Source organism: Bos taurus, chromosome 22 (genome assembly GCF_002263795.3).
Source record: "Bos taurus isolate L1 Dominette 01449 registration number 42190680 breed Hereford chromosome 22, ARS-UCD2.0, whole genome shotgun sequence".
NCBI lineage: Eukaryota > Metazoa > Chordata > Mammalia > Artiodactyla > Bovidae > Bos > Bos taurus.
Genome location: NC_037349.1, coordinates 15,229,387 through 15,250,577, shown reverse-complemented (window position 1 = coordinate 15,250,577; position 21,191 = coordinate 15,229,387). Strand labels below are relative to the sequence as shown.

General features: G+C 42.0%; 1 protein-coding gene across 22 annotated transcripts in view; it reads right to left on the bottom strand.

The window, feature by feature from the left end:
* Nucleotides 1-17,904, bottom strand: part of SNRK (SNF related kinase) — an 83,726-nt gene extending 65,822 nt beyond the window's left edge. For 17 of the 22 annotated variants that reach the window (XM_059879998.1, XM_059880003.1, XM_059880000.1 and 14 more), the window contains exons 1-5: nt 17,815-17,904; nt 14,652-14,701; nt 4,479-4,540; nt 834-953; nt 265-738 (exon numbers count right to left, since the gene is read on the bottom strand). In XM_059879998.1, coding sequence (XP_059735981.1) covers nt 265-738; nt 834-953; nt 4,479-4,540; nt 14,652-14,701; nt 17,815-17,904 — 796 coding nt within the window. Of the gene's footprint in view, nt 1-264; nt 954-4,478; nt 4,541-12,742; nt 12,823-14,651; nt 14,702-17,684 lie in introns of all 22 variants that reach the window. The other 5 variants (XM_059880016.1, XM_059880018.1, XM_024983136.2 and 2 more) reach the window with 5 other exon arrangements.
* Between the last annotated feature and the right edge of the window lie 3,287 nt (nt 17,905-21,191).

Sequence of the window (21,191 nt, the reverse complement as noted above, 5' to 3'; positions counted from 1 at the left end):
CAGGCTGATGAGAGGTTACATTAAAAGGTAACTCACTCTTTTTCTTTTGTGCTAACAAATATACTTTAGACATTAGCTAGCTATAAGGTAAAATAAACTCAGACAGCTTTAGTGAAACACAGCAGTCATGAAACCCAATCTGTTTACTAAGATCCATTTAACAGAAATTCTCTTAGAAATTATTTTCACATAAACAACAACTGATTTGACCAACTACACTTCAGCCAGTAGAATTTAAGACAGCAAATACTGAAAGGTACCTACCTACTGCGGGTGCATCGTACTCGTCACCAAGCAGAATTTCTGGGGCAGAATATGCAAGAGAGCCACAGCTCGTAGTGAGCTTCTTCCCTGGTTGAAATTTGTTGCTGAAACCAAAGTCTGTCAGCTTTACAAGACCTTGCTTTTCAAAGAAGACCACATTCTCAGGTTTTAAGTCTCTGTGAACCACATGGAGTTTATGGCAATAAGATATGGCGTGAACTATCTGAGCAAAGTACTTCTTGGCCAAGTCTTCATTGAGTCCCTCCTCATGCTTCATTATGTAATCGAACATGTCTCCTCCATCCCCGAGTTCCAGGATAAGATAAAGTTTGGTCTGGGTGTCGATCACTTCGTAAAGGCGCACGATGTTGGGGTGCTGCACGAGCTTCATGCATCTCACCTCTTGGAAAAGATGGCCAGTGGCTAGTGTGTCCAATTTTGTCTTGTCAATAACTTTTACTGCCACTTTTTCACCTGTAAAGACATGCCTGGCAAGTTTAACCACTGCAAAATGACCTCGACCCAAGGTTTTATCCAGATCATATAATCCAGCAATCTTCCCATCATACCCTCGCTTGAATCCTGCCATGCTGGTCCGACGTGAGAAAAAATATTTAGACTGTTTAAAATGGATCTTCTCATATATCTGGTGAAAATAAGGAATTCATTTTCAATATCGTCATGGACATCTACAAAGTAAGAGAAATAAAATTAAGTTTTCTGTGACTTATCCTTTTATAGCTTCAATTTGAAATAAATATATTGAGACATAAAATCAGTCAGGGGCATTTATAATTACCTATTTACAGATTTAGGGTTTACATTATAAAACTTGATCATTTAAATGCCATTGTATTTTGCAAACTGATACAAAGTTAATCTGTTTAAACAATTTTTCAGTGATGTCATAAGAAAACTGGCAAGTTTGATATGCTTTAAAAAAGCACTTAAAGAAGAATATTTTCCAAAAGTAATTTCAATTAGCATCTTAAAAAAGAAGTCTGGGACTGACTAGAAAGGGAAAACACAACAAATATACACTTGGACAGAAACCAACAAACTTCTTCCTGCTATTCCAAAATCAGCACTATTTAATATAAAATCCCTTCAGTAAAGACTTCTGACTCTCCCAGAAGAGTATAGTTTGGTTTTCTGGGGTATTTTCATCTACCTCCCTCCCCTGTATCTCCAAAGCACCTGAGACACCTCCAACCCAGGTAGTCTTAATCTTATAGGCTACAGTACACACCATCTTCAACCTGAGACCTCAAGGTTCTTGAGGACTCTATGGTTCCATGTTTTATTTCTACCCTCTGCTAACGCCAAGAACAGTGTTTTATATAGAACAAGTAATCAAATTGTTTCAAATTTTGAAATGCAACTTTTTTCAAAATATTTACAAGTAAATTGTTTGCTCTTGCATCACTAGTACCTAGAACAGTATCTGGTACACATTAGGTGTTTTAATATTTGCTAACTGATGGGTACTTATTCTTTGTGCTTATCCGTTATGCTTGTTTCTATTATGGTTTTCCAACTCCCAAACAAAACCTACCACGATGTGCATACATTTCAAGAACACACAAGCATGCATTTAAACTATTTGCATGTTAAAGATTATTTGGCTTTAAAAACCTCATTTTATATGCGAGTTTAAAATTCTTAACCTTTATAGTATAAACCTTAAAATACAGAAATAGGTTCTTATAAATGACCCTGACTTAGAAAAATTTTTAAATGTTTATTATACAAATTAAGACATCATTTTAAATCTCAGAGACTAAACTCACACTATTATTTTTTTTTACCAAAATTAAATAGAATAACCAAATCCCATGAAAAATACAGCCGTCTCCTAAGACTAGATCTTTCCTATTAGTGCACATTAATCCATGCAGTGAAGCCTTTTCTGATGCTCCCATATGCAGTTTCACATTTTCAGTAACTTTTTATTAACAGTACTTAGAGCAGTTACCCTACTTAGGTGATAATATCCCAAAAATCTAAACTGTATGTACATAAAAGTTGTTTTTTTTTTAAGCACTAGCATTAAATACCTTTAAATCTCATTTTTGCTTAAAAGAACAGAAGAAAAGCTAACAGTTAACATTTACTGAAAACCCACTATATATGTCTGCAAAAACTGAATCAGATTAGATTGTGTCATTGGATCTGAACAACCCTAAGAGGTCAGTATTATTCCCATTTTATAGCCAAGAAAGCATTGTGTTTCAGGTAAGTGCTGAAGGTTCAAATTGAATTCTTATTTCAAAGCACAGACCTCTTATAAACATATAACCATTCTAAACAATATTATATTTAGGGTAATAATATCGTGAAAGTTAAAAAAATATTCTCACAGTCATTCTCCCATGCAGGCTAAAATGATCTGAATCACATATCTGGGGCCACCTCAAACTTCTCTGTAATTGTAAATTACCCTCAGAGTAATTCTGAGTGCTTTGTTTAATTGAAAACTGCCCCCAGAGATAGGATTATTAGTCTCATTTTGAGGCAGAAAACCAGTGAGTAACTTGGCCTAGGCTCTAAGGCCAGTGTGTTAAAGAGCTGAGAGTCACCAAAGTCTGTGCTTTTAACCACTGTTCTACACTGTTTCTGCAAATTAATTTCAGAAACAAAATCCTATTTCTATTGAGACTTTTAAAAATGAGAAACCTGCACTGTTAAGATACGGCTTATGTGGCTTTCTCTTTAGAGAAAAAGCAAATTTCTTCTGTACTGTGTATTATCCTTGTCATCTGAGCTGCTCATTTTATTGATAACAGGAAAATCCAAGAGGAAAGATCTTTCTTTATTTGGATAGTAGTTCCCCAAAATAAAGTTGATTTAAGCATATTTAATTTTCAAAAACAAAAATTCTAAGCTAACTCCAGGGGGCAGAAAACTATCTTTAAATCTTTAGCTTTGATTAATTATAAGGGCAGTAATAACTCTTAAAATTCTACCTGAGTTTATGTTTCCATTGCACAAGCTTACATATGCAACTTTAGCTTTCAAAAAAAACTTCTTCAGGCTGCCCCCAAGTTATATAATATTTACTTTTTCATCTATCACTTTAGATATATTCCTGGAAAGTGGCACAGAAATCAAGGCTTTATAAACACATTTCAGTTGGTTTACATTTTAATTATTTTTTAAAGATTTATGTATTACAAAGGAATATACAGATATGGGCAGGATTTTTTTTTAGGGTCTCAGACACCCACAGATAATCACCATTCACACTGTCATTTCTCTTTCCAAAAGTGGGTTAGCAAAAGGGCACAGTGAAATAATTTTTAATCTACTAGTAAGTTCATGGGGAAAAATCTCATAGGGTATCTTCTTAATGACAAGCTACCTATAGTAAAATGACTAATTGCTTTCACTATCAAAGAATTCACTCTTTGGGTACTTTTCTGGATACACATCCCTCTTTCATTGTCTGAAAGTGAAGTGAAATGAAAGTGGCTCAGTCATGTCAGACTCTTTGCGACCCCAGGAACTATACAGTCCGTGGAATTCTCTAGGCCAGAATACTGGATTGCATAGCCTATCCCTTCTCCAAGGGATCTTCCCAACCCAGGGATCGAACCCAGGTCTCCTGCAGGGTTAGGAAGATCCCCTGGAGAAGGGAAAGGCTACCCACTCTAGTATTCTGGCCTGGAGAATTCCATGGACTATCCATGGGGTCACACAGAGTCGGACACGACTGAGTAACTTTCAGTGTCTATCAAACTACAATTATAAACCAAAAAAACAGGAAGTTACAAATAACTGAAATGTGAAAGGAAAAATATCCTTGTTATTCAACACTTTTTAAAATAGTTTAATCATATTATCAAGTGTATTTTGAGTTAGTATAGGAAACCATTAGGCTTCCCCGGTGGCTCAGACGGTAAAGAAACTATCTGCAACACAGGAGACCCAGGTTCAATCCCTGGGTCGGGAAGATCCCCTGGAGGAGCAAATGGCAACCAACTCCAGTATTCTTGCCTGGAGAATCCCCATGGACAGTGGAGCCTGGTGGGCTCCAGTCCATGTGGTCCCAAAGAGTCAGACACAACTGAGCAACTTAACACAGGAAATAATTAAATCATTTTTGATATCTGAGGATCTTGCAATGCCTGAAAATCATTCTGAACACCAATGTAGAATGTTAAGATGTGGCTTATGTAAAGTAAAGGCGACTGTGTACCAACTCCAAGACATACCCTGCAAATTGCATGTGGAGTAATCCTTGTTATCACTGTGTTTTGTTAATCGCTTCTTTTTCCTAAAAGAAAACAGAAAGATACTAGTTTAGTTCTATTTGTTTTAACTTGACAGACAAATAAAAATGGAGAATTTGTTTTCAGTGACCCAGTCTTCCATTATTTTTCTCCCCTCTGTCAACTACAGCCCGTTCAAGGAATCTTTAGGCAACAGGTATTTCACAGTGAAAAGACCCTGATGCTGGGAAAGACTGAAGGTGGGAGGAGAGGGGACAACAGAGGATGAGGTGGTTGGATGGCATCACCGACTCAATGGACATGAGTCTGAATAAACTCTGACAGCTGGTGATGGACAGGGAGACCTGGCGTGCTGCAGTCCATGGGATCGCAAAGAATCAGACACAACTGAGCTACTGAACTGAACTGATTTCACAGTGAACAGATACACGGAGATTGGTTCAGGCAGACAGAGTAAAAGGATTATTCCACTTGAAGGAGGAGGGAATTATAATAATGAAGAGTAAAGTCACTGTTTTTGAAATGCCTCCTGGGAAATGAGCACGAATCCGCAACGCGATGAATCCTCACCAGGAACCTGCAAGGTAGGCACCAGGAGGCTCCGCCTGCCCCACAAGCAGCAGCCTGCGACTCCAAGCTGCTCAGCCAGGCTTCAAAGCCCAACATGCCTGCAGGAGCCTCTCTGGCTCATGAAATACCCACTCCAATAGCCGAGGAGGGCAACCTCTCCAGCCCTCCGTCCTCCAGAAGGCCAGCAAAAGTCAACAGTAGCGCTGGGGGACACACACAACAGCTCCGCACTAGAGGCTTTCCACCTGACAGTAAAACAGAAACTCCAGGAACAAAGAGCATGTGAGGGGATCACTGATACCTAAGCTCGGGGCACAGGGAGGGAACTAAGGCAGCCTTGCAGGCCTTTCCTCAACACTGGAACATCGTATTAACAATTTCAAGTTCTAAACATTCAAACTAGGCCAAGGCACTTTATACAACATACTACAGATGAGTCCAGGTAATCATTAAGCTCAAGCTCGTATGAGCTCTGGGAAAAGAGCACGTGAAGAGGTTGGGGGAAGTAGGAAAGGTGAAAGGAGGAAGAAGGAAAGATGGCTGTGAAAACAAGTTTACTGCTGGGAATGAGGGGATGAAGAGCAATGCAGACAGTTGCTCACACAGACAGGGCCAAGCAAAGTCAATGGCACAGGCCCACATCTAGAGAAAGGTGAACTCTGGGATGCCAACCTGCTCCTTCAGCTCCAAGTGAGATACAATAGCTCCTCCCATTACCCACGCCTGCTTCTCTCTCCAACAGACAGTTTCATCCACAGTCTGGCAAGGCAGTGTGATGGTCCAGCTTGGTTGAGGACTGGTTCTGTTAAGGCTAATGACTGGATCTGAATGCCAGCTTACCAGCCACTAGCCACTTGGACCTGAGAAAAACCTGACGTCTCTGTATGGTCAGTCTCCTCATTAGAAAACATCAGTAGCAGGAGCATGGCATAGGTCGCGGTGAATTAAATCAGTTAATAAAGGTAGTGTTTAAAATAAAGCCTGGCACAGAGGGAGCAGTCAGTAAATACTAGCTACCACCACTACCACGGTCATGATGATAGTAATCTCCTCCACCCAGGTAGAAATTCCTTCAGTCTTCCCCTCTACCTCAAGAGACTGAATTTACTGAGCTATCGTCTCTCTTCTGTTTTCACAAAATTCCCTATGACTCAGAAGGTAAAGAATCTGCCTGCAGTGCAGGAGACCCAGGTTCCATCCCTGGGTTGGGAAGATCCCCGGAGAAGGAAATGGTAACCCACTCACTCCAGTATTCTTGCCTGGAGAATCCCATGAACAGAGGAGCCTGGCAGGCTGCAGTCCGTGGGGTCGCACAGAGTCGTGGACTGCTTGGTTTCCTAAAGTGTGTTAAACTGCAAATGGATACTATAGATTGGTAAAGAAATTAATCTCTAGTTGGGTATCAAAGTCTGATGATTTTTCAATAAAGCACCCCACAAAATCTAACTATTTGCTTTTTTCTTTAAACTTCTTCTTCTGTATTGGGAATACAGACAATTAACAATATTATGACAGTTTCAGGTGACCAGTGAAGGGACTCAGCCATACTCATACATGTATCCGTCCTCCCCCAAACCCTAGGTGTGATCATTCTATACATAACTTTATATCTTCTTTATATTCTTCTTTATATTCTTCTTTTTTCAACTGACCAATTACTTTCCTTTCAGTATTTTTGTTTCAATTATGAAAGAAACATCTATGCAGTGTAAGAAACAATACAATCAGAACATATATACTGGCCAAAAAAAGGGGGGGAAATTTTTTTTTTAAATCATCCATTATTCTACCCTCTGTGATAATCTCTGTTAACATTTTGGACACAGCCTTCCCAATTATTTTCTATGTATAATACATGCCAGACACAAAATGGGGTAACACTCACACACACACACATATACACACTGGGGATGAGGGGAAGAGGCAACCATTTTCTAAGTATTTCCACAAAACAAGTTCACTTTAGAAAATCTGGAAAATACAGAAAAGCACCATAGATGAAAAACAAACAAAAAACATCTATAATCTCATCAAGGACAGCCTCTCTTCAGGCTTAAGTTCTTTACACCTGGGCTTCTATACAAAGTTTATTGTATACGAAGTCACAGGACTACTTTTTTCCTCTACTACAGGATGAACATTTTCCATGCACTATGTTCTTCTAAATCGCCATTTTTAATCACTACATTTACTATTATGACATCTTTTAAAACAGCAAGAGCCCTAAATCAGGCCATTCTAAAGTGGTCTTCTTACTTATGATAGCATTTGCTCATACACAGATATGATGCGGCTGGACCTAAATGAAACAGACCATCCAGTCGAGGGTGTTTATAACATGGAAATTCATGTTTGAGAAACAAGTACTGGTATGTGTTGCAAGAATACACTGATGCTCTCCCAGTTTACTGAAGAGAGCAGAAGCAACTGAAGTGTGCGGGTGTGGCTGGAGAAGAGGAAGGAAGTGTGGGTGGCCCTACACACATTTTGCAAGCTGCTGAAAACAGTTGTAAAACCAGCCTCTGTTAAACCTACTGTCAATTTGGAATGCACCCTGTTATTCTTGTCAAAACTCACTTCTAGCTTTTCACTGACATCTTTACCACTGGAGTGTGTCTCCAACTCACACAGCACGCTCAACAAAGGTGGTTCCGTGTGGGTCATCATTACCAAGCAAGCCATCGCATGAGAAAGCAGGTCACACAAAAAAGGCCATATGCAAAAATTAGGGTACTCCATAGCCTCTCTACACTTTGGGATATTATAAATTTCCCCTGTTAAACCAGACCACTACTATTCAAACACAGAAAAACCTTCCAAACAATTTACATGCCTCAAAAAATGATCTGTGCCAGTGCTCGCCCTCCAATATAGACATCTAAGAGATGAGTTTTTATACAACCATGCTAAAACTGTATTTAAGTTTCTTATACATGGAAATTATCTGGTATCTTTCACAAACAGCAAAAATATGAAAACTGTAACTCTTACTCATGAGAAATGTCAGACTAAACCTACGTTTAGAGAAAAGTCAACTCAAGTAGAGGAACTAACGCACGTTTCACGAAAATTGCTGCCCTGATCTCACTGCTAACATTTCAAAGACACCTCGAACAGAAACAGTATAGGTCGAAAAGAAGGCAGTAGACTCAGTCCTCCAGGAATATCAGTCACCTCCAAGTCAAACAGAAACGAAATCCCAGTGGCAGTCACCGTTGCTGTTCTTTTCATCCAAAGTAGACAGTACTCCGCAATTTTGGACTGGTACTCTTCCTGGGCATAATTAACATAGGCTATAAGGCAAGGATGAAGCAACCAGGGTCATCCAGCGGTTAGGATCTGGCACTTCCGATGCAGGGGGCCTGGGTTCAATCTCTGCTCTGGGAACTAAGAACCCACATGTCTCACAGCATGGCCAAAAAAAGAAAAAAGAAGAAGCAACCATCACAAACAAGTCAACAGGTCCCAAGTTATGGAAGAATCTAGAGTTCTTCACTGGACTGGGTGACTATTACTATGTGGGTATCACAATCAGCCTGTAGCCACTGGATGGAATCAAGACAGAAACTGCAAATTAGAAGCTTTCAATCATTTATTATGAGAAATGGCCCGATTGGCAAAAACGTACCTCCAAATGTCTAATAAAGCATTTGCCAAGGGAAGGTAAAGTAACTGTTTACTAAAGTATGTCCTCAAAGTTTTCTTCCTGGCAGTCAATTTTAATGGACTCAGGGCCACTGGAGGTAACCAGGAACGCCAGGCTGAAAAGTCTGCTCTAGTCTCTCAAGTCAGCGACTGGGTTGCCAACGCAGATCTATCCCTTAAAGTGCTGGTTTAAGAAATCTTTATTTTCCCTAAATAGAGCAAGCTATATTCCAGGGATTTGAATGAAAGGAGGAGTCAGACAATCTATTAACTGATGGAAAGTAGCACTTAGCGTTTGTAGAGAGAAAGGGGTTAACATCCAAGCCACAAAACCTTGACCGGCAGCACAGCTAATAAGTTCAAATTCTTCAACAGAACTGCCTCTCGTTAAAGTGATGAAAAATGCTAGGCATGTCACCATTTCTACCTGAGGGTAAATGAGTCTTTAAAAATTAGTATGGTGACAGCTCTGGTATAAAGTGCCCACATAATAAATAATGATTTAAGCACAAGTTAGCATCCAGAAATTATTCCAAAATAAATAAAGCTAACCCACAATTGCTCCTTTGCCAGGAAAACAGAATGTAAGGTGGAATCTACGGAGCATTTAAAAAATTTAATCTAAATCTCTCTTCCAGAGCTTTTATTAATACTGTCAAAATTCATTTTAACTCCGTATCATCTTTTTTATACCCCCTGCTGCTGATGTGACAAAGATGGTCATGAAAAAGTGCTCAAAAAAGAATGTCAGAAAAGAAAAAAAAAAACTAATCCATGAACAAAAATATCGGCACCTAATATTTCACTGATTTTGACTTAAAAGGCAGAAGCATTTGGGAATTTTCTCATACTGCTGGCACCACAGATTACTTTTCTGAAAAGCAATTTGGCAATACCTGTATTAAAAGCCTTAAAATAATTAATATCCTTGATTTAATAATCTTACTAATAGATTTATGTCTTAAAGAAACAGACAAATACCTAGTCACAACGTTCAGGGACATTTATATTTGAAAAAAAAAAAAAAGATCAGAAATAACCAAAAGGTCTACAGTAAGAAAATGGTACACCTAACACAACACTCTGCTGGTATATTTTGAATCTATTCAATCTCATGGGAAATTGTCACAATAAAATGTTAAGTAAAATTCACACACTCAATTTCATGGCACGGGATCCCAGATTTTTTTAAAACATATAATCTGTCTGCATATATACTTTTAAAAAAATGTTAAAATTACAGCTTTTTTTTCTCTTTATACTTTTCTGTTCTTTTCAAATTTTTAGCAGTGAATATGTGCTGCCTTTATAACCTAGGAAAGGCAGAGGTTACTAAAATTTTGAATTTCTGTACATAATTATTCATTCAATTTACTTTTCAACTGACACCAATGAAATAAACCAACTTCCCTGAAATATATATATTTATATAATCTTAATAAACAGACATACTCAATGAAATATTCTGCCTCCTTTGAGGGACAAAGTATGCAACTCCTTCAGGCTAAGGAAGGAACACTGAGTCTAATTTTTTATTAGCAAATATTTCAGCCCTAATTGTGCGGGATAAATTGCGGGGGACAATACAGTCCCCTAATCCTTGAGAATCTTACAAATAAGTTATCTACACATAAAAAGACAATTATACGAGATGGTTGGATGGCATCACCATCTCAATAGACATGAGTCTGAGCAAACTGAGGGAGGCAGTGATGGCCAGGGAAGCCTGGCGTGCTGCAGTCCATGGGGTTGCAAAGAGTTGGACATGACTTAGTGACTTAGAAAACTTGGGCAAGTTATGTCAAAGGAAGAGCAAAGGATACTAAAGGCAGGACACCCAAGGATGGGGCAGCCCAAAGATCAGGCCTTAGCCCTCACAAGGAGCAGTGGGACACCCTTTCTGGAAACACGAGAAATGGACAGCAGAGTACACGTGGTGGGGTGGGTGAAGTCAGGCCAGCGGGCAGAAGTGAGATTATAAATATAACAGGGTTAGGAAGGCTGATCCTGAAAGCTACCTAGCGCTTCACCATTTAGGGAACTGTGATGAACTCTCAGTCTCTCAACATCAATGGAAAACTTGCTAGACTAAATTCACCACAGTCCCTTCCAACTGTACTTTAGATTAATTCAAGTGTCATCAAAGAATTAAAAATGCACAGAAGGAGCTTCACATCACAGAGCTGATGTGAGGCCTCAAAAGGAAGGAAAATTCTAGGTTTTTAACATGAAAGCAACAGAAGAATAAGGTCATTAGAAAATTTAGACCAATTATAAAAGTTCACTGTTCACCTTAAGATTCCATAAAATATCGATTTTTGTTTTGACTTACTGGATTCTCTCATTACCCATACTACTTTCCTAAAAACCTACTAACTTATAACTAAACAGGTTTACAGGTTTATATAGAAATGAGTCTTATAGCAAAACCACAGTTGACATTTCTTTTCATTGTCTCATTTCAAGTTTTAACAATATCTTTCACTGCCACAACTGCCCATCTGAGAAGTTTACTTTTGTTTTAATGCAGGTTTCAAAAAGTAAACAATTAAAAAAAAAGAATAAACAATTTAACTACTGGGAATCTATGTATGCACTGAATTCTTTACATCTGTTCTATAGTTTATTCCTTACCATCAGGAATGTGATGGAAGTATCACACCCAATCTATGGAACAGAAAGGAAGGCCAAACAGGATCAAGTCTTCTATGCCACAGTCCTACGTCCAGGTAAGGGCTGCCTGAGCTGACTCCTGAGCCCTGTATTTTTTCCTGCAATAATACAATGCCTCCCCACTTTGATCTGGGCCTTTCTAATTCCCAGGAAAACAGCAGCACTAAAATAAATCTATTCTGACAATTCTGCTTTTCCTCCAATTCTGACGCGCCATGCCGAGTTACCTGATCCAGCCATCAACTAACAAGAGCGACACCAAGGACTCACCTAATAAACATTATTAACAAACAGTTCCGCTAAAAACTTTTTGAAATGTTTAGAAACTACACTTTGAGAAAGGAAACAACAGGCAAATAACCATTCAAAAGACAGACTGAGAATTATTGGTCATCTAAAAATGCAATGGCACCTCGGGAAAAACTTCCATCTTTACAGTTTGTATACTATTTTGTTATGGCAAGATTTCTCCCCGATGGCACAGAACAGTCAACACCAAGCAAATCATTTAAGTACAATTTAAGAAGGCTCTATTTTCTGCTTTAAAAAATTTATCCTTACCCAAACTGCAATTTTAATGTACTTTGCAAATTACATTCTCTCCATTTGTTTCTAACAAAGCATTTTCCTTCATAAGAGGATTAGCAAATACTCATAAAGGAGGAGAACAAAGGATCAGATCATGCCTTGAAACACTAGATTGAGTATTGTCATTCTACATGTCTTCCGTAGTACTCGTAATACTTTATACCAATAAAGAGAATTGTTTAACCTGCAGAAAATGAGATAGAACACAAAGCAGAACTCTTAAATTCAATTGCTTAACTTTCGTCCACTATTAAAAAAAATTATTGTGCAATATTTGGACTATTTAAGAGACCCATAAATATGGCACACTCTAAGCTTCATAATTTTGGACTATTTAAGAGACCCATAAATATGGCACACTCTAAGCTTCATAATCTATCCAATGAATATTTGTTAGTATAGTGTCCTAGATCTAAAATGAACTTTACCTACATACATTATACTGAGTGAAACCTACATTACCTAAAGTGTACTCTCCTTAATACAAAAGAACCAACGTGTCTAAATACTAAACCCACTTAGATATACTATTTAAACATTTCCCCTACCTATGCAATATGAAAATAATATAATGACCTAAGAGATAAGCCTGTACATAGAAGGGGAGGGAACATCAGAGAAGAGCTGGGACAGCAACCTAAGCGTCACATTTCAAAGTGACACAGAGCCAAATTTTCTCGTTGTCTAAACCACAGAGATGCACATTAAAAATTATCAAAATTCATTTACTCAGCAAATATGAGGAGCAGCATCATAGCATAAACGAGTACCATAGGATCTGGAGCCCAGGGAGATACTCCGTTTCTGTCAACAGGCACGTCTTTGTCTATAACACAAAGATAAGCACCACCTGGGACAATTATGAAGGCAAAAGGCGATAATACACATCAGCAATGTGTCAGTGGGATTAAAATCACCCCAGATTTCCGCCCCCCCCCCCAGCTTTTCACAACTGGCTTCCCTTTCAGAGAGCTTGACATCTGAGAGGAGTTGTATACTTAGTTCCCCATCTTACTCCGACATCCTTATCCTCACCCTTCTCTGGCCCAGAACACCACCCCTCCAGGCCTGTACTGGACACAACAGGAAGGCCACTGCCCTACACTGCTTACACCTCTCACAGGGACAGGAAGGCTGGAAGAGGGGTTCTTTCCCCTAAATCTGCCTTTGGGAGCTCACAGGAGGCATCTCAGAGAAATTATTTTGTTTAAGCTAAGAACTGAAATTGGCTGAGGTGGAAAAGTGGCCTTAGTGTGACTGGGACAGTAACACGCACAGGGTATGAGATAAGGGGAGAGAGAGGCAGGGAAGGACCGGACTCCCGAAGGTCCTTGTGTCCCATGCATATGAGCGGATGCTGCTCACACCTGGCCAGCCATGCTTCAGGGCCAGCACACAGGCCACCATCCAGGCCACTGCCTCTCCCTGCCCTGCTATACTCCTGCACACCAGCTCCTGTGCCCTCTCACAGCACTATGCCCTCTTCCATCATGGCCTGTGTCACAGTTGTGGTTACAGAATTATTTCTGTGATTATGTGATTAATAATCTGTAACCCCCACTAGACTACACGATAAATTCAGCCTGTGTAAGACACATGTCTGCTTTATTCAGCTCTGCATCCCTGGGCCCGCCGAGTATAGCATCTGCCTGAAATATATAGATACACTTTATTAAGTGAACAAATGAAAGCTGGCACTAAGAAGCCAAAGAAGAATCCTGAGCACGGGAATGGCAATCAGAGATGACAGCTGAACAAACCACTCTGGTAGCAAAGTGAAGATCAGATTGGAAGGGCAAGACTAGAGCCTGAACACAGGTGAGGAGACTAGTGAAAAATGCCTCCAGAAAAATGATTAAAGACTTAAAAGTCAGGGCAGCCTGAATCTGGGCAGTGGTGAGGAGGATGGAATGGAGGAGACGCGCTTAGGAGGCAGAATCCAGAAACTCAATGCACAGGGGGCAAAGCAAAGACGGGAATCTGGAATGACTCTAGTGGAGAGTGCTAGCAGGTGGGGCATTGACTCACACCGGGAATACAGGATGGCAACAAACATTCCCTGAGCATCTACCGCTTTCTATTCTAGAGTGGAAGATCTGCCTCTAGCTCTGGGATTCTATGAATGGGAAGCAATTTCTATCCCACCCATTTGGATACAATGGATATGGTATCCATTAATGGGCAGCAAACTACAGTTCAGGTTTTTCACATTTCTTCACCAGGACATTTCTTGGGCACACTGACTACGTATGAGGCCTAACACTGGTCTGGGGATACAGCAATCAAAGAAGAGGCATCTCTGCCTCCAAGGAGCTGACAGTCTTCTAGGTTTGAGACAGGTAACCGCGTGACAACAACTGAGAAACTGAGGCCAGTTATGCTATGTTTGACCAGTTACATGTCCTGTAACCTACATTTCTGTGATTTCGTAACTTCCATCACATTTCAGGCCCACGTGTAGTTAAGGGATTGCGTGTTTGGACATCCAGACAGACACCCTTCCCACTAATCTTGCTTTGAGCCTGGAGACACTCCAGAACAGAAAGCAACATGGTACATGGGCAGCCAGCGCCCTCCAACTCTGAAGCAACTGCTGTAGTCATGGGGCAGCAGTGTGGGTAAGAGGACACAACCAGTAAGGAGAGGGAGAGAGGCCTGCATGGTCAGGAAAGAGCCTACCTGAGCGGAGGCCAAACGCTGGAAGTGCCAAAGGAGAATCTCAGAAGGCTCTGGAAGTAACAGCAGAGAAATAAACATTCAGGGAAGGTAGAGCAGGAATCCTCTTTAGTCAGGTTCCTCCCCTTCCACCAGCAAGAAATGGTTTCCCACGGGATGGAAGGCCTCAACCCAAAGCAGATATACAGGAGAACAAGATGAGGAAATGGTCTGCAGTGAGAATAATGCAGCTCCAGATTATCCGGACCAGACAACACATTTTCAGCACTCACTCATGAGGTCATTAAATGAGAGGTTTTATACTGGCCCTTCCCAAACTAAAACAAAATACCCAAACATATCCTCCCCTTCAAACCCAAACCTACTGCCCTTCTTTGCCCCCTTCCTTTCTACAGCCTTAAAAAAAAACAAAAACAGCTGCACTGTCTCTACCTCCTAGGCTTCCTTTCACCCACTTGGATCTAAATCCTTCCTCCACCATCTGACCTTGTCTTTTCAACCTCCCTAAACCCTTGGAGCCCTTTCCCCTTTTCTCTGCCTAGGAACTCTACCTGTCCAAGACTGGTTCAACCATCGCCTTCTCTGTGAGGCATTCCCCAGTCCAATTGCCCAGGGGTGACTCCCTGCCCAGGGGTTTTGCCTCTGCCTCATCACAGCATTTGACCCTACTGTCATTGTTTACCTCCATGTAAATGTAATTCACAAGAGCCTGAAAGACAGGATCTCATTTTTATTCACTTTTCTGTTGCCACCCTCTAACCCAGGGCCCCCAAAGTAGACAAAGGCTCCATGAATAAATGATCAGAAGTTTAGTTTACCTTCAAAACTGCTACAAACCACTCGATTCTTCCACCTAAATTGCTCTAAGAATAGTCTTGCATACACACACACACACACACAGGGAAGTATCTATATTCTGAATAATTAGTTTTCTTATAACAGCATCTTGGCTATAAACTCTAAATTTCGGTGGTTAAGCCAACAGCTGGCACGCAGTAAAATCAATTCTTTAGAGTTCCTCATCTATGTTTTTAATTCCTAAAATTCTGACCATGTGGAAAGTGTACCTTTTTCCTGGGCAGTGTAATGAATTCTTAACCTCAGAAAACCTGCTTCAGAGAAGCAACCAAGCCTTATTTATACCAATGCTTAGAACCTGGGCTGCTCAATAGCTCCCCAAATAGTTTTTTTTCCTTCTATTTAGTTTCACTTTCTGTATGAAACACCCATAGTAAAGTTTAGACACACAATATTTCCTGCAACCAGTAGAAATATCTGAAAGCCCTTCGATTTTAATACGGACATTCAAAAGCCTTCATTTTAGGATTATGGGATTATATTTGAACCTTAACAGCCCAATGTATACTTCTGTTCTAGAAAAATAAAAATTATGTAACTTCTCAGTCCTTGTATATTTTCTACAACGGATCTTACTGCAATAATACAGAAAAACTTACTCAGAAGAGCAGAGGAAAAAAAAAAAAAATACAGTGAAAGTAACTTTTCTATACTAAAGAAAACGATTAAAAAAAAAAAACTGCAAATTTAAAAAAAAATAGAAAGGTGGCAAAGTTCCCTGCCAGGAAAACCTTAAAGATGGAGAAATAAGAAAAGTTAACTCAATGCACCTGACTTTCAATTACCATACTGCTTCAGTAAGTGACTTGACTCAATAAGTGACCTTGGGAATGTCATTTCTCTCATTTTTAGTTCTGTAGAATGGGAATGTCATCTGTTTTCCTACTAGAGACAATTGGTCGAATAAAAGAACGTGATTTTTTTTTTTTTTTTTTAAGAAACTTGTCTAATTAGTTTGCTTTAATCACCACTAGTACAGTACATTCCTCTTCAGGAATCCAATTCCAAGAAAAATATTTAAGCAGACGTTGAGGACAGATTTCCTTAAGGGAATGATTTTATAAATCTGGAGAGCAATGTAACAAGATTATAAATTAACAAACTGATTACATAAGCCTTGACAACCTCAGGCTTTAAAGTACACTGATACACATTCTGATAAATTAGACTGATTTGGGACTAGCGCCTCAACCCCATACAAGGAACCCAAACTGAGGCAGCTGGTGTTTGATAGGAATCAGGTGGAATCTGATCAAGACGCGGAACATTTGCAGTTCCATTACCTGCTAGCCACGCTTCACCTTTCACCATAAAACGTGAAACGCATTAAGTCAGCTTTACCACCTGCTCCTAAGATTGTGAAAATGTACTCAATTAAATGGAACAGGGGAAAGTAACTAGATAGTGTGAAAAATCCTATACCCTTAGACGTCCAGAAGCTGAAGAACCCTACTGCTAAATCCCCCCTCACCCCTCCAAATACTGGACTTGAACCGAACTCACTATACAGCTACCGAATTTTACCTGACCCAAGTGTTAAGAACAGCACAGCTCCAGGAACCCTACTCAGGATAAAAGGCTGTCACTTTCCTGGATCCCAAGTCCAAGCAAACGGAAGGAAGGGTTTTGTAAAACGGTCCAGAAAGGAATCAACAGGCGATGACTACGGAAAAGAACGGAGGTTTTCCAATCTGAAAAATTCTAGCTGTCCCTCGGGAACGGCACTGCTCCTCCTTCCTTACCCCGATGCCCTTTCTCTACAGACAACAATATCCCCATTCTATTGTACGGCTGCAGTTTTAGCAAGAAATCCCCTTGCTGCGCCAGATCTCCAGATTCCTTTGAAAAAGGAAAACACCTTTAGTGAAGAAAACACCGTACGAGAGAACCTGGGCGCGGGGATCCGCGGGCGCCGCACTCGGCCAGCTCCGGGGCGGGGCACGGGGATGCGGGCACCTCCCGAGGTGCCGCAATCCCGCCGCGGCCGCAAGGGCAGGGCCTCGGGGAGCCCGTGGCCGGCCGCCGCAATGCCCGCTCCCGTGCGGGCCCCGCCGCCGCCCGCTGCCTGCCTCCAGGCCATCAGGCCGCACCGCCGCCGCGCGGAGTCCGGGCCGCCGCAGCCCGGGGCCCGCGTCCTCCCCGGCCCGCGACGCGGGGAGCGCGGAGCGCGCAACTTACTTTCCGCCTGCGGCGGGCGCCCCGACCCCGGCGCCCAGCCCGGCAACCGCTGAGGCCACTCGGCGGCGGAGGCCAGCCCGTCCCCCGCCCACGGCCGCCGCTCCCGGGTGCACTGCGTGCTCGCCCCTACCTCAGCAAGCAGGCGGGCTTCCGTCCGCAGCGGCCGCGGCGCCGACAACTCCCTCCCGGCCGCCGAATCCCCGCACCCAGCACTAATCATAATACCAAGCGGGCAGCCGGCCGCAGGGAGGGGGTGGGGGACCGAGATGCGCCTGCGCGGGACGCGCGTCATTGTGACGCAGGCGCCGGGGCGGGGCCGCGGCGAGGGCGGGGCGGGGCGCACCTGCGGGCTTCGGCGCGCGAGCTGCTGCAGGGCAACCTGGCAGCGCCTCGACCCCAGCGAGTCTGGGCTGCGGCTGGCGGTAGGAAGCGGGCGAGGCGCCCAAGCAAGAGCAAGCTGATGAAGGAGGAAGCACTAGGGACACGGGACAATGGCCCAGAAAAGTAGCCGAGCCGTGGCGGAAATCGGAGGGAAGGGACCGGGTCCTCACGGGACTCTGCGTCTTGGGGCGGGGGTCTGACGGCACCAGGCACTTCACCCTTCTAAAGGCTCACCCCCATCCCCGGCCCAGGTTTAAACAAACAGCGGGAAAAAAATACACGTTCACAAATATAAGTACATATTTTTTTTCTCTACAGTTTCTTCTCTCTGGGAACCCAATTAGAAGGAATTGTGTTGATTTTGTGCTATTTTTAAAAAAGAGAAAAGCCCAGCATCTGAACCCAGCGCTGGCTTTAAAGGTCAGCAGGAGACCCTTGCCTGGCCAGGCTGCCTCCACAGGAAAAGCGTGAAAAGGCGAAAGGTCGTGAGAAGTATTAAGACATGTGAAGTCAGGGACTCAGAACATGCCAGGCATTAACTATGCCCCGGATGGCTCAGCGCCATGGTCACTAGGCAGGAGGCTCCCAAATGGAGCTTAGCGATGGCCAGAGTGGAGAGTTTGGGAGGGTGAGAGAGAGGGGCAGGCGCTCCCATCTCCCATCCTTGGAAGCCTGGCGCGCCATGGAGATCAGCTTCCCTTGCTTTCTGGAAATAAGTGACACGCCAGATGTCAGATTCTCCAACCTGCTTTTCCATTTCGGATTCTCCCAGCCCTGCACCCCTCCCCCAAGAGAGGACCCCAGGCAAAAAAGGGCACAAACTGCGGCGTGGAGGGCGGGGGAGGGGGTGCGCTGCTTAGATGTTCCAAATGTGATTAGATCGACTGGAGGGAAAAAAGAAATCTAGATGGCTTGAGCAATTGTCTTTGCTGACCTGCAAACGTCAGAAGCCTGTTTTTTCAGACTGTCTCCTGGGCATCTACTTTGCATGTCTGAAGATGACTGGAAAGCAAGAGTGGATTGTTGGGAGGTACAAACACTCAGGGTAATAACGGAAGTTAAGGGGGCTTCCCAGGTGGCACTAGTGCTAAAGAACCCGCCTGCCAATGCAGGAGACGCAGTCCAGGAAGAGACGCAGGTTCGATCCCTGGGTCAGGAAGGGAGAAGGGAATGGCCACCCACTCCAGTACCCTTGCCTGGAGAATCCCATGGACAGAGGGCTACAGTCCATGGGGTTGCACAGAGGGGAATGGACTCTGCTCTGTGATGACATAAATGTGAAGGAAATCCAAAAAGAGGGAATATATGTATAAATATAGCTGATTCACTTTGCTTTTTAGCAGAAAACACTGTAAACCAATTATACTCCCAATTTTTTTTAAAAAAAGCAAAAATAAAATAATTAGAACAGTCTTGCTATATAAAAAGTATCTAATAAAGGCTTTTTTTTTTTTTAAGTGGGGGCGGGGGGGGGGTTAAAGGAGGGCTCCAAGTTACCCTAACACTCTGGCATGGGGTGATGTCACTGGCTGGGAAAGCCTTGGGCTATGGGCCTCTGCCCCTCAGGGCTGAGTCGAGGCCCCAACTCTGGGATAACACTGGCTTACAAAGACCTTCAAAGAATCATCTCACTTTGACACACATTCTAACTCTAGCAGTATGTTCAGCAGGAGCTTATGGAATTCATTCCTTTGTTGCTGGAAAACAGTGGCGAGGCCTTGCACTTTTCTCCTTAGGGAGGTATCACTATTCAGGGAACCCCATAGCCAAGTAAAGGGTAAAAAAATACCATTCTAATGGTCTCCCAAGGGAATTCCAGTGGTTGAAGACCTCCACCACCAGGTCTGTAGCCCCTGAAATAGAACAGTCATCACAAAACAATGTCTTAATAGATAAGCCCTTGGAAAATATGTAACTCAGGTTTTGAATAAATTCTATACAGAAAATGAGACACAAGAATAGAAAAACAATAAATAAAAAAGGAACAGAATAATACCTTGGTTTAAATAAAGTGGGCTTGAATTCTCTTCCAGAGAAAGGGCTGCAGTCCTGGCCACGTGGTGAATCATTTATTCATCTCCAGTGTTTCTTGGGAAGCTGGAGTGCTGCTGGCAAGAACATGACCCATTTTCAGTGCCACACCATCAATGTGGAAACATGATCTGATTATGCTTAGGCAATATTTTTAAATATTCAAGTATAAATTAATATATGATTACTTAACTTTGAATTTAAGCAAATGTGTTCATTGTTAATGAGAACCCCCTTCTTCAGTCTGCCCTGGGGCTTTCTCTAACCCAGACTGCTTTTTTAATGTTAGGTCTTTTTATGGACCTGTAAGAAGCTTTAATTAGATATACAGCACTCCACACAAATGACAAGATGGAGCACGCGGGCTTGGATTACACTCTCTGTGATTCAGATCTCCGAAATAACATAATGCCACTGATTTAGGGAAGTTGCTGTTTATTGGAAGGCAACCAGGGAGATGCTACAAATTAGGTTAAGATGTGAAAAGCAAGCCGATTCATGAAAAGAACTGCCATTTTCATCTTGGGACTACCCCCCAAAGCAGCATGTATAACAAGGTTATATCATCTCTAGATATTGTTAATTTTCATAATATAAAAGCATTTCAAATATATTGAAAACAGAGACTGAGGATTCACGTATGGTTCAGTTTTGAGTTGTGACATTTAATTTTATGATTTCCTTTTGCGTATTTAATTAGTCATTTTGTACATTGATACTTGGGCATGTCTGAATCCTGGCTTCATTCCAGTAGGACCAAAATAATACTTCACTGGAATGGCCTGAAGAGTTTCTCAAAGAGTTTCCCTCACTACCCACTTGGCATCCGTTAGCATCCCTAATTCTTTTAGCTCAGATGTTTGTTAAGGCCTGTGCATATGTGTGCGTGCGTGTGTGTGTGTGTGCATGTGTAATATATTCTTGACAGTTGCAAGGAAGGACAGAAAATGCCAGCCCTTAATTCTGCTTCTTTGCAACCTGTGAACCGGGAAACACGGCAGACACTGCGTGGCATTGACCACCTGCCCCACCACTAAGAGTTATATGCCCTTGTGGGCAGACCGCTTAACTTTCCATCTGTTTCCTCTGTAAAAT